This window comes from Artemia franciscana, chromosome 4, assembly GCF_032884065.1.
Source record: "Artemia franciscana chromosome 4, ASM3288406v1, whole genome shotgun sequence".
In the NCBI taxonomy this organism is placed as follows: Eukaryota; Metazoa; Arthropoda; class Branchiopoda; order Anostraca; family Artemiidae; genus Artemia; species Artemia franciscana.
The window spans coordinates 25410498-25431803 of record NC_088866.1 but is presented as its reverse complement, the minus strand read 5'-3'; the positions used below and the strand labels follow the sequence as shown (position 1 = coordinate 25431803).

At 33.6% G+C, this 21306-nt stretch overlaps 1 protein-coding gene across 1 annotated transcript in view; it reads right to left on the bottom strand.

The window, feature by feature from the left end:
• Positions 1 to 21306, bottom strand: part of LOC136026199 (MFS-type transporter SLC18B1-like) — a 155245-nt gene that overhangs the window by 7718 nt on the left and 126221 nt on the right. The window contains exons 9-11 of the mRNA XM_065702524.1: positions 4941 to 5131; positions 3655 to 3758; positions 741 to 901 (exon numbers count right to left, since the gene is read on the bottom strand). Coding sequence (XP_065558596.1) covers positions 741 to 901; positions 3655 to 3758; positions 4941 to 5131 — 456 coding nt within the window. The remainder of the gene's footprint in view (positions 1 to 740; positions 902 to 3654; positions 3759 to 4940; positions 5132 to 21306) is intronic.

Below are 21306 nucleotides of genomic sequence, written 5' to 3'. Positions count from 1 at the left end.
AAAAACTTAAATGTAATCGAAATTTCATGGGAGGAGCTTAAGACTGAAGTTCTAAAAAGATTGGATGAACAATTGTGTGCAGCTGCCTTTGCATTTATTGTCTGTTGGACTTTGATGGCTTAGAGCTGTGATGAGTTGTCAGTGGTAGTAGAAGTGGTAGCTTCCCAAAAAGTGGGATAGCCATTTTTAGCAACAATTCAAATAAAGTTACTAAGAGTGATGGCCGAGCTTGACAGAACATGGCTTCTGTATTTTGATTTCAGAGCCAACTACGCTTGGTTTTGTGTTTTATAATTATAATAATGTGATATAATATATCGCCTTTGTTTATCGCCTTTTTATAAAATTTTAAAATAAAAAAAATCCATCTTTAGACAGTAAAAATCTTGAAGATACAACTTTTTTACAACACTATTTTGTTATTTGTTGTTGTTTTTTTAACAAATTCACTTTTTTTCTTTCAAGAAATGTATACTGGTCCAAGAATTTATACAAAGGGATCTTAGGTCAAAAGCATATAGCCTTTCAATCCTTATATATTAGGATTGATAATCCTGTCATATATTGAATAACTTTCAATCCTGAAAGTTATTTCATTTTCCTTAACAATTCAAAAATGCAGACACAAGTTTTTTACCATCCAGCATCGATTTTTTTTTCAGCCACAGTTTAATTATGGTTAAATAGACCCATGCATGTCATAAACAAATATTGCAAGCATATGTGAAGAAAGAACTTACAACAAATAGCTGTGCGAATAGCATAATAACCGCAGAAATTTGAAAACCAACATGATCTACTAAGATACCAGTTCCAGCTCTAGAGATGAATCGACCAGCTCCACTGAAAGACGTCCACAAGCCAGCCACAAGTCCATGAGTAGATGGGGAATCCGGAAAACCTAAAAAAAAAAAAAAAAATAGCCTTGAAGTTTACGTTTTCAAATGTTAAAACAACAGACGTGGTACAAATTACTTATTTGTCTATTTTCTTGTCCTATTCTATTGTAGTATTTTATCCTATTTTTATTGCTATTGTAGAAGAGGAATAAAAATATGCCATTTTCCTAGCTCTGGTGGTGACAATTGATAAGATTTCCACATAATGTTCCAGCTTATTTCTCTTACGCTTTCATTAACGCTACCTTCATTTTAAATAGCTTTAATGTGATGATAAAATATTGTGAAAGACTATATGTTATTATTTTTGAAAATCAAAATTTTAACATTTTGTCTGCAAAAAAAGTAGCGTATATGTTCTATATTTTATTTTTTAAGCGAAGATAAGTATTTTTTCACGAAAAAGAACTCCCTTTATATAGTAAATTTTCTTGTTTTAGAATTCATTTGGTGGATCCCATTTACAAAACACTATTTTAATGTCACTTTTATACCAAAGATAAATCACAATTAGCACAGAATTGGAATAACTAGCAATGAGCCTCCTTGTCCCATCAGAGAAGATGAGTTTACTTCTCAACAAGTTTGCAAACAGCATAAACACTGCTCAAAATACTTTGCAATTGCCGAAGAAGAAGCTGGGGAGGGGGGGGGGGGGTGGGGCAACGTACTTACATTTATTACATTTATTATTTTTTTTTTCTTCCTTTTTTGATGTTATTTTGTTATGATTTCCATTTTGTTGTCGTAATATTTACTTATAAGATTTGGATATGTTTCAATACAGTTGTTATATTTCAAAGATGGAGTATGGAACGGAAAACAAGAAATGCTAAACATATTTGAATTCCAGGGAACTAGAGATTTTATACACCATTTCCCCCAAAAATAAGCCTTGTAAAATTTAACATTACGATTATTCATGCGAAAACCCAATTCCGAAACCCTCAGAAACCAGACTTACATGACAACCACGTACAACCAGACTTTACGCAAATTGGCATTACATAAAATAACTAAATCGAACAGAAGAATAGTCAACCCTGAACGACTCAATACCCTAAAATCAATCAAAATAACAAACTACCCAGTGCAATACAACACAATGCTCACACAAAATAATAAATAACCTAGTCCCATGCAACCCAATACTCTAAGACTACCCACAACAACAAACTACCCAGCGCAATACAATGCAATGCTCTAAAACTACTCAAAATAACTAACTACACAGAGCCATGCAACGTATTGCTCTAAAATTACTCAAAATAACAAACTACCCAGCGTCACACAACGCAATGCTCTCAAACTATTAAAAAAAAAAACAAAAAAAACTTCCCAGCACAATGCAACGCAATCCTCTAAAACCACTAAAAATAACAAACTACCCAGCGCATACAACGCAATGTATAGCTTGGGACTGGGTAAAATATAACCAGTCCCAAGCAACCCAATGCTCAAAAACTACAAAAAATAACTAACTACACAATTCCATGCACCCCGATACTCTAAAACTTCTCAAAATAACTAACTACCCAGCGCCATACAATGCATCTGAACGCCACTTTACTGAACTTCAGTAAATAAAATTCAGTCATGATAAAATGAGTTAAATAATTCTCATGCCAAAAGTAAAAAAAGAAAAAATGAAAGAACTACCCAAATCTGATATCGTAACAAAAGGACTCGGGCCTATGCACCTTCAAAAACCCGGTATTTTTACTATTATCCCTGTTTTTCCAAAATAAAATTGTTTTTTTTTATTTTAATCTGGAGATTTTTTAATGTTTTACTATTTGACATCACATAATTAGAAGTCAAAGAAGGTAATCGAGTGGGATTTGAATTATCTTTCGAAACCCTAAGGAATTTTGGTGGTTGACCCTAATATACAACCCAAAAGCTGAAATGCCCGAAACTTGAATAAGCCGACCTCTTATTTTAATTTTTACTTAATTTTTAGTTTATTTTATAAATTCACCAGTTTATTATTTTGTTTACTCTGTAAAATTTATCCATGCAAATGTGCCTGATGTAGTATTACACACAAGAAAAGTTCCACTAGAGGTAGTTTATGAAACGACACGACGGCTGTATTTATTGTTTGCTTATTCTTTTACTAAATAAAGTCGTGTGACAATAAAAAAAATGTCCAAGAAGCAGAGTATGCATGAGGATTTGGAAAAATTCCTTGGGCTTCAAGCCTTTATTGTTAAGGTTTCAAGTAAATCGTAAAAAACAATTCCTTGTTTCGGAGAGCTGTACCTGTACATAGAGATAAGAATATATAGATACTAGACACAGGAATACTCTTTTATCTCATAGTGGCCTTCCAGACTCAGTTTGTCTTCTCTTATTCCAAAAGGCTTTCACAATCGATAAAAATGGTATTTTCAAACCAGATTAGTGTCAAATAGCGAACCACTTTATGGCAAGAAAAAATGAAGTCATAATATCCCTCTCATGTGAACATTTTTGTTTTCTAAATTAACAGTGAAGTCATTAACATGTTATTTCTGATCTCGAATAATTCATTTTATTAACTAGATAAACTACTCTCTCGGCTTACTTCTAAGTGAATTTTACTAAAACAGTGATTTTGTCATTCAACTCCAATGACATATTTTTAAGTAAAAACAAGCAACATTTCGGTTATTCTATAGAACTTTACAATTTTTTTTTGATTAATTACTACCATTTACTCATATGCAATGTCCTACTTCTATTCTCAAATAACCACGTAGCATTAAAATACCTTGAAAAACGAGTTCTCTCAGCGCATCGACTACACCAGCAACTTGTTGTCCACTGAATCCAATACCACTTATAATCAACGCGACTCCAACAGTTACTAATGTCCTAAAATAAATAAGTTGTGATTAGTCAATTATCAAATCAGGAGTGAACATACACATATTCAGAGGTGCACCCAAAACCCGGACCTGGTGAGGAGGACTAAGTTAATACCTAGGAAATTTGTGTTGGAGGACTGAAGGATAGGAATGTTTCAGCCAATGTTCAAACTTTTAAAATATTGGCAACACATCTGTAGTTACTCAGTCCTGAGTACACATAAAACACAACTGCATTTTTGCACACACTATAGGTTTTCATTACAACTTTGTGCTATACTTTTTCAAGGTCAGGATTTCAAAGAGGTTGTTATAGTTTTCTGATAATGAAAAGTAGAAAAAGATTTCCGCCACAGTACTAGAAACCTGTGGGGCTATAGAAAGAATTCCTTTTTTTTTATTTTTGGTTGCTATGGGCGGCGGCTCGTCCTTTACTAGGCCACAGCTACCACTACAACCACGATAATCATGGGTGAGGACAGGAAAACCATATGTTTACAATGACAAGTATGTGAGTTTACGTCCCTTTCTTAAAGTGTTCTTGGGTGCTCTGGTCCCCTAAGCCCTTCCTTTTCAGCAAACAACTGCATGCAATGGAACTACTATGAGAACATGGGAACTACTATCAGAAATCCTTATCGTGTTGTTAGTTAATTTGTAATGAATTTTTCTAACTGAGTTTACACCTTACATCTTATATAAGCACTGTAAAAGTGTTTATTAGACGGTTTTGTCCTGGTTTTTAATATTCCGCAACTGGTGGAACGAAAGGCAAAAATTGTCCTTATATTTTTGTGACCTAGTTCTTGCATTTTTATAGAGGTAAAACTATCTTTTTTTTTCTATGTGTTCTACGTGCTTTTTTCTACGTGCTGATTCCATGGACAAGATATCTTTCCGGGGTTGTTCAAGCTGGTTTTTATTTTATTATTGGTTTTACTTATGCTCAATAAAGGAACTTGAAAATCAGTTGAAATATACTTCTAAGGTTTCAATTGTTAGTTTTTTCTACTTTTTGGAATCTCGGGTGAATATCTTTTCTCGTTTGTTTTATAATCAAGTCCAGACCCTTCGACTTATTTTTGAACAAAAACACGATTAGCAAAATTTATTTTATTTTTAGCAAGTTTTTGTGTGTGTCAAAATCGAAATAAGTATTCCTTTATAAGGAAAATTAAAGTTTACTTACTGCTCGATGGGTAGATACGGAAATGGCCCAATTAAGAATAAAGAGAGAGCAGCAAAAAGCGATGAGATTATGATGTGAATACGAACGGAGCCTCTAGTGTCACAAAGATAGCCCCAAATTGGCGAAGCAACACTGTTGGCACCATCTTTCAAACCAAAGAAAAGACCAACCATCAGTGGAGTCATCCCAAACTAAAAGAAAAATTTAGAAACATAAAAGAAATGAATAAATATATAACAAAAAACCAATAATACGTAACACAGGTGGAATGATTATAAAAAATGACAATATAGATGATAAGAAGTTTTTCGGTATACATAACTAATAAGAATTATATTTAAAAAATAAAATACGCATCAATATAATGAAAGATAAACAATAAGAATGAATATGTAATGCATCGATGACTTACCCGTGGAAACCCACATAAAAATCTTTCTCACTTTCTATATTAGTTTCGAAAGAGGACGACATTTCAAATCGACGCACATGTAGCACAAGTGCAACGTTAAAATGAAAAAAAATGAACAAGTTACCAATGTGCAGTTTTCATCCGCAAGTCATTTTCGGGCCAGGGGACTAGCCTCACTCCTAATTTCCCATAAACCCTTAAAAGAGAAACCTACAAGCACGAAGTTAAATTTCTAGTATATATATATATATATATATATATATATATATATATATATATATATATATATATATATATATATATATATATATATATATATATACAAAAGTATTATATAAGTATTATATTATATATACAAGTATTATAAGTTCAATTAAGTATTAAGTCATATTAAATAATTACATTTTATCAGGAGTATAGGATGAATTGAATATAATTAAACTGTTATTTTTTCAAATTGCATCAAAAATTTTGTTTCAATGACAACAAGTAGTATAAGAAATACAGAAGATGGATCACATTATTAATCAATCCAATTTACCCTCTTTTCAATTACATTCACACCATTTTAAAAGAAAATTTCCGACATTTTTACAATTTCCCACCATGAGCTTTAATATTAAAACAGATCTTGTGAAGTAAAATTTTTGATGCAATTTGTAAAAACAATTTAATTATATTCAATTCTTCCTATACTGCTGATAAAATGAGATTATTAATATGACTTAATACTTAATGGATAGTTCAATATCAATATCTAGATAATTGTTATTATCTTTCTCTTTTCTTTCAATAGCCTTTAACATTATACCATTAATTTTTGAAATTTCTTTTCAAAATTAGCTTCTGTAGAATCAAATCGTTTTGGTTCAAAGATACCAACTGGTTCATCTTTAGGATTAATAGAAATAAAAAGTTTTTTACAATATTTAGTTGTTATACATTTCATTGCTTTAATTTCGTATTCAATTCCTAGATCTAAGTCTTCTTTTTTAACGGTCCGATTGTATTTATTTTCGATTTTAATTTCTCTTACAGGTTTCTCCATTCATTAGGCGATGATAAATTTTCTAAACCGTATTTTTTTTAATACCATCCCATTAGTAAATAACTCTAGACAATTCTCTGTTGGCGCAACTGGTTGAAGCTCCCTACTCGGACCCTAAGATTACAGGTTTAAGCAGAGTAGCCTTTTTAGTGATTCTATATGTCAAATGAAACACAAAAAGATTGCAGAAACTCTCCTTACAGGCCAGCAAGGTCGAATCAATGAAACGACCGACTGATCATCGAATACGATCCAATAGTTCGACTCTCATTGTTACCTCGTGTAGCAGTTGATGGTATCAATACGATCTAGCCCCAGATCAAGGAGTAAGAAGCAGCTAGCTTCCCTCTAAGCAAAAACCCTGCGGGGTTTCCTTAGAACTCAGGTTGGTGATATCACCAGCACAAAAAAAAAAAAAAATAACAGCCTGAGGGAGAGGTTTTGCAAAAACTCAAAAAAAGTTTATTTTTAATCAATTTTAGCTTACGTATATATTCCATTAGTTTATTTATTGAGAGAACGTAGATAATTTATTAATGTTGGGATACCCAATGATATGTATGCTGATAAGTGTTTCAATTATTTTCCAAGTCATTACTTTAATTTTTCTAGAGAAAATTTTCGATAACTGTTTCATCTAATCCTGCAACAATGATATTTGATATATTATTGAAAGATAACTAAGAATTTAAATTCAACAACGATTTCAGTATTATTTTAGGATTTGAAAATGATGTTCGGTTATCGGATAACAGTAATGAAGGTATAAAAATTCCAAATATTACAAGAAATGTGGATACAATTCAAGTCCATTGTTCAAAATTCGACAGCTTAATCGTTTATGTAGTTTGATCTGATGTAATATGGACATTTGCACCTAATACCGAACCAGTTTACTTGATCGTAGGAATTCCTAAAGAAAGACCATATCTCTTAATAAATCAAAAAGAGTGTGTTAATCCTTGAAATGTCAATTACAGATCAAATAGGTAGACTTATCGATTTCAATGTTTTATTGAATTACGTTTTAAATTTGAAGCAAGCATAATAAAATTAAAAAAAATTAATGGTTAGTAAATTAGTTTTAATTCAATCTATCTCTTATAAGTGATTGTGTAAATACGTTTAATAAAGTTTCTACTATAATAAATGTGGATTAACAAAAAGCGATTTCTATACACAAGTCAATACGGTGGTGGTATTGGTAGTTTCTTTAAGAATATAGCTAACTCAGAATTATTCAAGACTTCTCTGAAAAACGTAAAAGATGGAGCTTTATCAATGTATACTAATATTATTAAACCTCGAAAAGAGTAAGTAAAAAGTAGCGTGTCGAATGTGGGAAAGAATTAATCGATTTAAATCGAAAAGAATCAGATGATGTAATTAAAAATAAAAATTGATGAAAGAAGCTATTGGAAATAATAAAGGCGTAAAGTTAGAAGAGGTCAAGATCTCTTAACTGCCCTGATTACAGGCAAGGTGTTACAAATTTTAAAATGAAATATGATTTAATAAATTTCTTCTCAACAGAAATGGTGGTTAATGAAATTGTTACTTATTATTGGAAAATATTTGAAAAGCATATCGTCGATTATTCAACAACGAACTGTGAATCTACAGAAATTAGAGAAACAAATTTTAATGCTTCAGAATTATCTAATTTTAACTTTATAACAAAAGATGTATATTCTTAGATCCTCCCTGGTGATAGCTATCTTCATGTAAAAATAAAAATAACACGAGATGATGGGTCGAATATGAGTGCTGAAGATATGGCTATTTTAACAAATAATGGGTTTAGTTTGTTTAGAAACGCTGAATTTATCATTAATGGTAAAGCAATTGAATCTAATAATAATGTTGGTGTATCAACAACCGTTAAAAGTCTATTAGAATTTTCTGATGATTATTCAAGAACCGCAGCCACAAATATTTTGTTATAAAGATAGAACGCCAACAATTGGTTCATTTGCACAACATAGTAAGATTGTAAGTACTTTTAAGGCTGATGCAAAAGCAGGTGGAAATCCAACAATTAATACAAAGAAAAATGATGAATTTAATCTAGTCTAATAAAAAAATATAATAAAACAGAAGAAGGTCATGTAGTTAGTACATACTTACCATTATCGAGATTATTTGCATTTTGTCAAGACATTAATCGCGTATTTAGAGGTGTTACAAACCAAATTGCATTGAGCAGGAATAGTAACAATAGTGTGATTATAAAAAAAAGGGTTCTAAAAATTTTAAAGCAGATTTTATATATTTATCTTGGATTCTACCAACATTAAATCCTAGTTTATTCATTAGAAATGAGTTAGAAGGTATTGTAGCTAAAAAGAGTTCATTTGAATTAAGATGGGAAGCGTGTGATATTTATAAAGGCGATAATAAAAAGTATAAATAATTGACATGAAGAGTAGTTTCTGAAAAATATAATACAACTAAAATTGTTATAATATTAAAAAAAAAACGAAAAAAATGATAATGCTTCACAAAACAATAAAGTGTTCGATCATATAAATATTAATAGAGTTGAAGTGAGAGTGAATGGATATAAATATACACAAAAAGATTTAAAATGTGATTTTAGTCAGAATAATGAGGATTATTCTTACATTTAGGATACAAACATCGAAACGTTGATAGTGGAACTATTGTAACTATCATGACTTTAAAACGGTATCAATTGTATCAATTTTTTTTTTCGATGTTTCAAAACATGAACCTAATATTTATACATCTGGATCAACTGCTGATGTAGAAATTAAACTTTTGTTACATGATAAGCCTGATAATCCATTCATTTACTGAATGGATGCTACCTACTGCGTTGTATTTTCGGAAAGGAAAGCAAACATGGATGTCATTGATCATAAATTACATGCTAATCTATAAATTATTTCTGATTTAGGAACTCTTAATAGAAATTAAAATCGAAAACAAATACAATCGAACCGTTAAAAAAGAAGACTTGGATCTAGGAATTGAATACTAACTTAAAGCAATGAAATTTGTAACAATTAAACATGGTAATAAACTCGTTATTGCTATTAATCTTTAGCATGAACCAGTAGATATCTTTCCACCAAAACGATTTGATTCTACAGCAGCTGATTTTGAAAAGTAATAAAAAAAAAAAATAGATAAAGGTATGATTTTAAAGGTTATTGAAAGAAAAGGGAAAGATAATAACAGTTATCTAGAATTCATATCGAACTATCCATTAGGTGCTAAGTCATATTAAATCATTACATTTTACCAGTACTATAAAAAGAATGGATTATAATTAAAAGATATTTTTTAAATTACATAAAAAATTCTTATTTCACACTTGTTTTGATCTTAAAGCTCATAATGGGAAATTGTAAAAATGTCTAAAATTCCCATTTGAAATGGTGTGAATTCAATTGAAAAGGAGGCTAATTCAGTTGATTAATTATGTGGTCCAGCTCCTGTATTTCTTACACTATGACAATAAATACAAAATCCTCTCATGGAACAGGACTCGAACGAAGACTTTAAGCCTGAATGGCTTAAGCTTATCTTGGCCCACGGTCCCTCAAACTCCTTTCCTTCAACATTTTTATTTTAAATCGAGAAGTTGATTTTTTTTTTAAGACGGGCTTCCGGCTTAAACAAAATATTTTGACTGGAAAGCACAATTGTGGTCATGCAGTGCTTCAATGATTTAAAAAAGGTTTCGATAACACGTTTTCATTCTGTTTTTTTTTTTTTTTTTTTTTTTTTTTTTTTTTTTTTTTTTTTTTTTTTTTTTTTACCAAGCCTATTCGACTAGCACAATGCTCAAAGACAATTAAAAAAAAACTATCAACAAACATATAAGTAAAAATATACTGAAGGCTTTTTCAACCACACGTTTAGTACTAAAATTAAACCGAGCAATTTATATTTAAAATCCACTGTTTTAGCCACACTTTTTTTTGCTAAATGGCTTTCTCATATTTTTAATCGGAAAATTTTGAGAAAAAAAGGAGCGACGGAGTAGGCCATGTTGCCCTCAAATTTTTTTATTGCTTAAAAAGGCAACGAAAACTTTTAATTTCTTAAGAACGTTTTCATTAGTAAAAAATATACGTAACTTACGAATTAACTTACGTAACAAACTTCCATATTCGTATGTTTTTATTGCGTATATGAGTTCAGCCCCTCTAGTAGGGGAAAGATACGGAAAAAAATGGTCGAACCAGGAAAAAATTGGTACAGAAATTATTTTTGCACCACTGTGTTCAGAAAAAAGAGCTCTACAACATAGCAAAAATCTAAATCTCCATCCCGTTGCGAAATTCCCTTTTTTTCACGTTTTTTGCGCCTATTTTTTAGATACTTCCAGAATCCGAGAATGAGGAACCGTGAAAAGAAAAGTAGTTTATTGATGGTTTCCCTTTTAAGAAACGATTGTTTTTGTGCTCTTTTATTAGACAGAAACATCACGTTTAATCATTTAATTCTTTTTTATGTTTTGTTTTTGTATGAAGTAAAAAAAAAAAAAAAAAAATCAAGCGACACACGATCACGGGGTATTTTTCGAAGAGGAGCACGAATTTTTCGGTCCAGAATGAGGGTTTTCGTTGTAAGAGTCACCGACAGCTCACTTATTCTCAGTTCTCTTTTTTAGATGGCCGAGACCGCAGTTTTATGTCCCCTTTGTGAACGTTCAATAGACACCTCAGAATCGTCGGTACTGGCAGAAAAAGGAGCTACGGCGATCAATGAAGCTAGCAAAACGAGAGGTACCAGCATCTCTGTCGAGGCAGGGAAGCAAGTCCATGTTGCTTGCAGAAAGACTTTCACAAACAAAATATACCTGTCGAAAATTGAGAATGAGAGACGACGAACCTTGCAAGAAAAGACGGAAGCAGAAAAAGTGGTACTCCGATCACGGACTCCAAGTTTCAACTTTCAAGAGTGTTGCTTGTTCTGCACTACAAGGATAAATCTCCACACTACCCACAGAAAAGGACACGAGTGGTACAAGGTTCGGACTAAAGACTTTGAAGAGAGCATAAAGGCAGTGTGCAAAAGCCGTGATGATGATTGGTCGAATAACGTTTTCCGCCGAATATGTGCAGTGTCAGACCTGCACGCAGTTGACGCCATTTATCACGCAGCCTGTTCTTCTATGTTTCGATTAAATAAGAGGCTTCCAGCCAGATTTGCGACGCAAGAACTTTTTGGAATACTCGAAGATACTGAGCCAGATAAAAAACGTCCAAAAAGGGGGAGGCCAGGTCACGATGAAAGATATCAGGCGTTTTTGAAGCTGGCTACTTTTTTCGAAGAAAATGACGAAGAACAGTATACAGTCAGTGAACTTGTTGTTAAAATGGGAGAGCTTTTGAATGGGACAGACCTTGAACCGTACTGTAAAAAGTACTTGAAGAGCAAGCTTCTGGAATATTTCAGTGACCAGCTAGTATTTGCAACTATTGACGGTAAGGCTGACGTGGTGACATTAAAAGAAAAAGCATCAGCGATACTCCAGAATTTTTATTACTTGGACAAAACCGATAACGAAGAGAGTGAGAAAATCAAGCTTATTAAAGCAGCAGCAACGATTATCAAAAGTGATATCAAAGGACTGCCAGCACAGAAGGAATCATATATGACCGCAAAGCAGATTTCTTCTGGAGAACAGCTGGAAGGCTCTCTACCTGATAGCCTAATGGTGTTCTTAGATGAAATATTCGTTGGAACCGATATTTCCTTCAAAGTGCTTGCCATTGGCAATTCCATCGTTCAACCAGCTCGCCCGTGTGCCCTCATTTGTCCACTGCAACTAGGCTTAGCAGTGCAACTGGATCACCATTTCAAGTCCAGATTTCTTATTGACACTTTACACAGCCATGGATTCTGCTCCTCCTATGCTGAAGTCCAGAAATTTAAAACGCTGTGCATCAGTCCATGATGAATCTAGCCTTGCAGAAGTTACCTCCACACATGCTGTGCAGCATGTAGCTGATAATGCAGATCACGATGTTTGCACGATGGACGGAAGAAACACTTTCCATGGGATGGCTCTGCTAGCAACAGTCACGCCTCCTCTCATTAACAGACGATCGCCCATTCCGAGAGTTGAAATTTCATTAGATGAAGTAGCCCAAAAAGGAAAAATTCCCATCTACCCTTACCGCTTAAGTGAGACAGTGCTTTCAAAGGTGCAATTTGAGAAGATCCCTGGCAAAAATGTCAACGACCCGTATGCCTCACTCGATCAGCTCTGGTTAGCTACCGGGTTCCTGAATGTCCCAAGGCCGAGCTGGAATGGATTCATGCAGTCAGTTTTCTCTAACCAAATACATCATGAAACGGGAAACCTTCGCAGCAAGGCAAGCGTCTTGTTTTTGCCCATGATTGACCTCCCGTCTAGCAACGAATCCTGCATTTACTCAACCTTGCGCTTTGTAGCTTCACAAGGCAGAACCTACAGATTCACACCCGTTCTCACATTTGACCAGCCGCTCTGGTGGAAGTCTATGAAGATCCTCAAGTCCGACACGACGAATGAGCTGAGTAGTATTGTTCTCAAGTTAGGCGGTTTTTCATTTGATGATGAGTTTCGTCGGATGCATAGGACACCTCATGGAAGGTTCTGGTCTGAAAGAGGTTCTGGAATTGGTATACGCGACTGGTGCAGTGCCGCACATTCTTTCTGGAAAAGCGATTTCTAAAGCTGTTCGAGCTCACATTCTCGTGAGCTCGGCCATATATGCTCATCTCCTCGAAGAAGAGCAAGCGACGTTGGCGTCTCTAGACATGTCTACTGTCTTCGCTAACGTACGGGATGGATACCTCCCACCCGAAGATCTCAGTCATGATCCCCAGCTCAAGCAACTTGAAAACTTTCTCAAGCAGAGATGCCAAGACCTGCTGACTCAGAGAACTGCGAAGCTCTGGTTTCAGTATCTTGACATGGTTGGGATACTGCTTAAGTTCATACGTGCCGAGAGACTAGGCCTGTGGGATTTGCACCTACAATCTGCAGTAGAGATGCTTCCGTTTCTAGCAGCATCTGGACATAACCTCTATGTCAAGTCGGTCTGGATATACCAACAAGAGATGGCTAAGCTTCAAACTAGTCACCCACCAATCTTCGAAGCATTTGAACAGGGAGGTCACACCATTAGAAGATCAGAGCGACGCTGGGCTGGGCTCTCGGCAGATCTTGTCATCGAGCAGGAGTATATGAGAAGTCTGAAAATATCGGGCGGTCTTACAAATGGAGGTGGGATGACAGAACAGCAGAGAGCCATTTGGGTTCTGTCAAGACCAGTATGCCTGGAGATCAACCTCTTGATGCAAAATTTGACAAAAATTGGTTACTCGACAAGTGAGCAGCACCGCGACATGAGTTCCAGTAGAAAGGAGCGTGACTTCGACGATACCCAGAAGCTCGTCGGATACTTCGGAGAATCTTCTCCGTTCAGAGGTGACAATCAGCTTAGAAACATTGCCAACGGCATAACTTCTTCCCAAGATGTTAATGTTGACGAGGCCGATGTGGCTGGAAAGTTGATTCTAAGTAAGATGACGGGAAAAACCTTGAAGGAGCAAGTCTTCAAGAAAAAAGACCAAGTGACCCTAATGAATGCCAAAAAGGCGGGGTCCTCTGTGGTAGCTCACATAGATCCGGCGCTCCTTTTCCAGCGGTTTATAATAGTAGCCCAACGAACTGACCTCCGAGAAGAATACTTCAAGTACGAACTTTGTACGATTCCTCCTTCTCTTTTCGAAAGCGATGGCCTTATGAGAAAAGCAAGTAAGCCAGAGCTTGCAAAAGCGATCTTTCTGGCTTGCGGGATTGAGACTCAGTCACACTCAAGACCTGCTTCTGCGTGTAACATCGTCTTGGATGGTGGTTCTCTTCTACGTCGAGTTCCATGGAAGGTAGGGTCAACCTTCAAGGTCATCTTTGCTTCATAAGTCCATTACGTACAAGCAAGGTGTCCTAGTGCGATCGTTGTGTTTGACGGATATGAAGGTGGTCCAGCAATCAAAGATGCTACCCATTTACGTCGAGCAAGGATGGTTGGCCGCCAAGTCTTTTTCACCGAAGAGATGACCCTCTGCATGAAGAAAGAAGAGTTTCTTTCATGTAAGACAAACAAAGGACGTTTCCTGAAGCTGCTTGGCAACCATTTGGAAGCCGTTGGTTTCCGAATTTTCCACTCGGAAGGAGACGCCGACGTTCTGATTGTAGAAAAAGCCGTAGAAGCTGCTAGTCTTACAGACACAATCGTGGTTGCTGATGATACTGACATCTTGGTTCTTCTGATCAGTCGATCAGATTCGCGTTCCGGGCGTTTATATTTCTCACCTGAAGCTAAGTTTGGCGGTACTAGTTCAGCTTGGGATATTAGTGAGATGAAGCAGAAGCTAGGAACAGATGTCAGCAATCTGATACCGTTCTGTCATGCCGTGATGGTTTGTTACACAACCTCTCACCTTTACGGAATAGGAAAGGGCAAAGCCGTTCAGCTGCTACTTTCCAACAAGAGTTTCAGGGACAGCGCTGCTATATTTTGTGACAAGCTCGCATCGCTTGACGATATTGTGGCAGCAGGAGAGCGAGCATTGTTGATACCTTACGGTTGCCCTGATGTTTCGAGCCTGGACACTGCCAGAAAGCTAATCTTTCACAGAAAAGTGAGCACTGCCACCACTTTCGTGCATCCACAAGAACTGCCACCGACTCGGGCAGCAGCGAAGTACCACTCGCTACGTGTCTACTGCCAAGTTCAAATCTGGCTCGGGAACCCAGTAGACCCTTTACGCCTGGGATGGAAACTGCAGGATAACGAAGTTTTTGCGCCAATAAAAACAGATCTCCCTGCCGCTCCGTCTCAGCTGCTGAAAATTATCAAATGCTCATGTCGTATTGACGGCTGTGATAGTGAAAAGTGTACCTGTAATAAAAACGGACTTGAGTGTACTATAGCCTGCCGTACCTGTAAGGGAAGCTCGTGCAACAATTCGAAGTTTAAAGAAGAAGAACTTAGTGAAGAAGAATAACAGTTAACTGTGATGATGAAAAATCTAGTTCCTATATTTTAATGATGTGCAATTTTTATATATTTGAAAAATTAGATAAAAGCTTTTCTCTGAACACATTAAGTTAGAACCTACCTTGTCTCATGGTGTTTGGCGCTGAGGTGTTTCGTCATTCCTGTTTATTGTTGTTTAGTCTTTTTTTTTCTAAGCCTTTCGTTTACATAGCCAAATATACTACAACTCTGGTAATAAGAGTTTTTTTCCCCATTTTTTTTTTGCTGATAAATATTTTTCTTTTGGTCAGGTAACGAAATGAGTATCAGAAATGAATTCAGAGCCAAAAGCTGATCTAAAAAGATGTGTAGAACATTATAAGTTACGTTTTTAATTTTTTTTCCCGGTTTTTGAGAAAATAAATAAAAAAACATTAAAAAAAAACAATTTCATCGAGCTAGAGATTTAGATTTTTGATATGTTGTTAAGCATTTTTTTCCGGTCCGGATGGTGAAGAAAACATTTCTATACCAATTTTTTCCTGGTCAAAACTTATTTGTCTCCTACTACTTGTCAATACCTCGCTCTTTACACCAAAGCTTAAATTGTTTCCCAATTCCTTAAGAATGACCCCTGAATCACAAAGGCCGAAGAATAAATAGTTGAAATTACTAAAAATACTTTAGCATAAAGAGCTTGGTATTACGAGGAGGTAAACCCCTTATATGCGTAATTATTTTTTTTCGTTTTAAGTTTTAATGATGCTATTTACTTTCAGTTGAAAAAACTTTTCATATTTATTTTTTCATTCTTTTTTTTTAATAATGCTAGAAGGTCCTGCGCCCCCTTTATTGAAATTCTTTTCCGCCATGACAAATTCCTCCATGGAAAAATCATCCCACGTAACTCCCCCACCCCATCAACTTCTCCCCCCAAAACAAAAAAATCACCCTGAAAACGTCTGTACACTTCCCAATAGCCATTACTATATGTAAACACAGGTCAAAGTTTGTAACTTGCAGCCTCTCCCACGGGGACTGTGGAGGAGTAAGTCGTCGCTAAAGACATAGTTATTAGGTTTTTCGACTATGGTGAATAAAATGGCTATCTCAGAATTTTGATCTGGTGACTTTGGGGAAAAAATGAGCCTGGGAGGGGGCCGAGGGTGCCCTCCAATGTTTTGATCACTTAAAAAGGGCACTAGAACTTTTCATTCCCGTTAAAAGGAGCCCTCTTTCGACATTCTAGGACCACAGAGTCGATACGATCATCTCTGGGAAAAAAAAACAAACAAATAAACACGCATCCGTGATCTGTCTTCTGGCAAAAAATGCAAAATTCCGTATTTTTGTAGATAGGAGCTTGAAACTTCCACAATAAGGTTCTCTGATACGCTAAATCTGATCGTGTGATTTTCGTTAAGATTATATGACTTTTAAGGGTTGTTTCACCCTATTTTCTAAAATGAGGCAAAGTTTCTCAGGCCGTTAACTTTTGATGGGTAAGACTAATCTTGATGAAACTTATATATTCAAAATCAGCATTAAAATACGATTCTTTTGACGTAACTATTGGTATCAAAATTCTATTTTTTATAGTTTCGGTTACTATTGAGCCGGGTCGCTCCTTGGTGCCACTGACATTGTAGCGTCTGGAGACTCCACTAAAAGTGGAATCTACTAAGGGAAATTGGAGGTCAACATTATTAGTCTATAGGACTAATATATTATATTAGTATATTATTATATATTATATAATAATTAGTATACAATATATTATAGTATAATAATAATTATATAATATAAGTATAATTAGTATAATAGTTAGTATATAATATATTATTAGCTATAGAACTGAAGCCAATATTGCTCTGTCATTGTTTTCCAAAATCTAGTGTGCGCAAAATAGGTGTAGGTTATCTTGGAAATACCTTGGCAGGTCAATAGGATAGTTGGAGGCATATATATATATATATATATATATATATATATATATATATATATATATATATATATATATATATATATATATATATATATATATATATATATATATATATATATATATATATATATATATATATATATATATATATATTTATATATATATATATATATATATATATATATATATATCTATATATATAAAAATAAGTTGTCTGTGTGTGGATCTGTGGATGGATCAGGTGACGTCATGTTTGTTCGCATATGACGTCTGAATTATTTCACACTAATACAAAAGAAGAAAAAAAACTAAAAAAGGTAAAAACTACAAAAAAAACTAAAAAGAAAAAAAAACTAAAAAAGCTAAAAAACTAAAAAAACTAAAAAAAGGTAAAAATCTAATAACTAAAAAAAAACTGAAAAAAATAAAAAAAGGCAAAAACTACAAAAAAAATAAAAACTAATAAAAAAACTAAAAAAGCTAAAAAACTAAAAAAACTAAAAAAACTAAAAAAAGGTAAAAAAATAAAAAAAACTAAAAACTAAAAAAGAAAAAAACTAAAAAAAAAGGAAAAAACTGAAAAATAAAAGAGAAAAAGAAAACTAAAAAAATATGAATAAATATATATAAAAATTTTTGTTTGTGGGTTATGTCTGTCTGTCTGTCTGTCGAGTGACGTCGTGTTTGTCCGCATATGACGTCTGAATTATTTTACACTAATACAAAAGAAGAAAAAAAACTAAAAAAGGTAAAAACTACAAATAAAAACTAAAAAGAAAAAAAAACTAAAAAAGCTAAAAAACTAAAAAAAACTAAAAAAAGGTAAAAAACTAAAAACTAAGAAAACTGAAAAACTAAAAAAAGGCAAAAACTAAAAAAAAAACTAAAAACTAATAAAAAAAAACTAAAAAAGCTAAAAAACTAAAAAAACTAAAAAAACTAAAAAAAGGTAAAAAACAAAAAAAAAACTAAAAACTAAAAAAGAAAAAACTAAAAAAAAGGAAAAAACTGAAAAATAAGAGAAAAGAAAACTAAAAAAATATTAATAAATATAAAAAATATAAATATAAATATAATATAAATTAGCAATCAACAAAGCACCGAGACACAAATGACGACCGGACACAGGGAGTATAAATGACGACCAGGACATAAGTAAAAAAAAAAAAACTAAAAAAACTAAAAAAATGGTAAAAACTACAAAAAAACTAAAAACTAATAAAAAAACTTGAAAATCTAAAAATCTAAATAAACTAAAAAAGAAAAAAAAGAAAAAAGGAAAAAAATAAAGGAGAAAAACAAAACTAAAAAACGAATGTACATACAGACCGGGACACCGGGATACAAATGACGACCGGGACACAGGGAATATAAATGACGACCGGGACACAGGGACACAACTACAATGGGGACGCCGGGGGGCACAGGGGGATATAAATGACGACCGGGACACCGGGACACAAGGAATATAAATGACGCCCGGGACACTCAAAGAGAAATCACAGACTGGAACACCGGGACACAAATGACGACCGGGACACAGGGAATATAAATGACGACCGGGACACAGGGACATAACTACAAAGGGGACGCCGGGGTGCACAGGGGGATATATAAATGACGATGGCGACTCAGGGAATGGTCGATTAGCAATCACCATCAACAAAGCTCAAGGGCAATCATTAGAATCATGAGGTATAGATCTGAATACGGATTGTTTTCCCATGGACCATTATATGTTGCATGTTCAAGAGTCGGTAAACCTGACAATCTATTTATATGCACAGACAATGGGACAGCAAAGAATGTTGTATATTCGCAAGTTTTACGTAGTTAAAAACATATATATATATATATATATATATATATATATATATATATATATATATATATATATATATATATATATATATATATATATATATATATATATATATATATATATATATTATCCACAGGTGGGACATAGGGACACAACTACAATGGCGCGTAACTAATATGGCGCGTAACGACTTACGCGCGCGGGAGAGCTTGGGGGGGGCGCGAAGCGCCCCCACCAACTAGGCGTTGGGGTGGCGCGAAGCGCCACCCCAACAGCTAGTATATATATATATATATATATATATATATATATATATATATATATATATGTATATATATATTGTATATATATATTGTATATATATATATATATATATATATATATATATATATATATATATATATATATATTATACATATATATATATATACATATATATATATATATACATATATATATATATATATATATATATATATATATATATATATATATATATATATATATATATATATATATATATATATATATATATATATATATATATATATATATATATATATATATATATATATATATATATATATATATATATATATATATATATATATATATATATATATGAAGATCAGGTAACTATTGTGCTGAATTAAAAAAAAGTTCGTCATTGTATTCATTTTTGTTTAGTCGTTTGTTTACTTATTCATTAGTACACTAGTGACGGTTTAACTTTTTTTTTGGGGTGGAGGAAACTATCTAATTTGACGTTCAGAACAGGTTAGAAGCAAAAGCAAACTGTCTTGATCCAATCAAACGTCTATCAGCATTATCAAAAGCGTTGAAATTACAAACGAACCAGTATAATTATATATGAATAGCCGCTGGCGATAATATATATTAAAGAATCCATTATGGCAGAGAAAAAAAGAAAAGAATTCCTAATGACCACCTTCTATTATCTTATAATGCGAGGAACATTCTCTATAGGGGGTTTCCTATAATCATTTCTTGAGCTCCAGAATCAAGACTATTCAAATTACTTATTCGCAAACGTCATTAAGATCCTTTCTATTAACGATATAAGTTGGTAATTGTCGGATCCAGAAATGAAAAAGAAAAAAAAATTCCTTTCTGATATAATAATATTGACGGAAGCAATATGGGGTTACAAAGATCATGACAATATCTTAGATTATTGCTTGGGTGGGGTGGGGGGGGGGTAACTGTCTAATTAGAGAAAGGATTAAATAATGATAAGGACCCCAGGTTCTGATAGTGTGGTGAATGAGTTTTGAAAAAAAATATGGTTGGGAAGTTAGAGATAATTTACAGAAGATTATGAATATGATTTTTTCAGAATGGTAAGGTACCTAGCGATTTTAGGAAAACTTTCATCCAAGACTGTCTGGTTTCTGTAGGAAGCAAATAGTATGATGTTGAGGAATTAAACTGGGTTGCATTCTATCCCCATTTACATGGATTATTTAATGGTCTTAGACCTAAGGAACACAAAAAAGGCTATAAGAGAGCATGGAATCAAAAAGGAAAGTAATATTCTACAAGACTCAGACCATACAGGTCATTTGAGCGTCCTAGACGAAAATGTTAGCGTTTTATCCCTGTATTGAGTTTTATCCTTGTTTTTGAGGGTTGTTCCGATGGATCTTACACTAAGGAACATATCAAAGGCTATAGGAAAACATGGAATCAAAATGGGAAGGTAAAAATGTCTTCGATTTGGGTACGTAAACGATTTGAGACTCCTGAGGAAAAACGTTAGCAAAAGAACAAGATGCTTTGAGGGTTCAGTGTGATAAGAGGCTACGAATTAACGGTACGATTAGCAAACTAAAATGAGGAATAAACGAGGATGAAGACGTCATGTTAGGTAATCACGCATAAAAAAAGAAGAAAAACTTATCACAAGTCAAAAAATTAAGGAACACGGCAAATGTTACGGGAGAATATGGAACCAAATGAGGAGGTAGAATTCTCCACACATATGCAAATGCAAATGATTTGAACATCCAAGACAAAAATGCTAGCAAAATTAATGAATTATTGGGGGTTTTGAATAAATTTTTGTAGGACAGATTTGAAGTTTAACGTTAAGAAAACTAATTCTCCT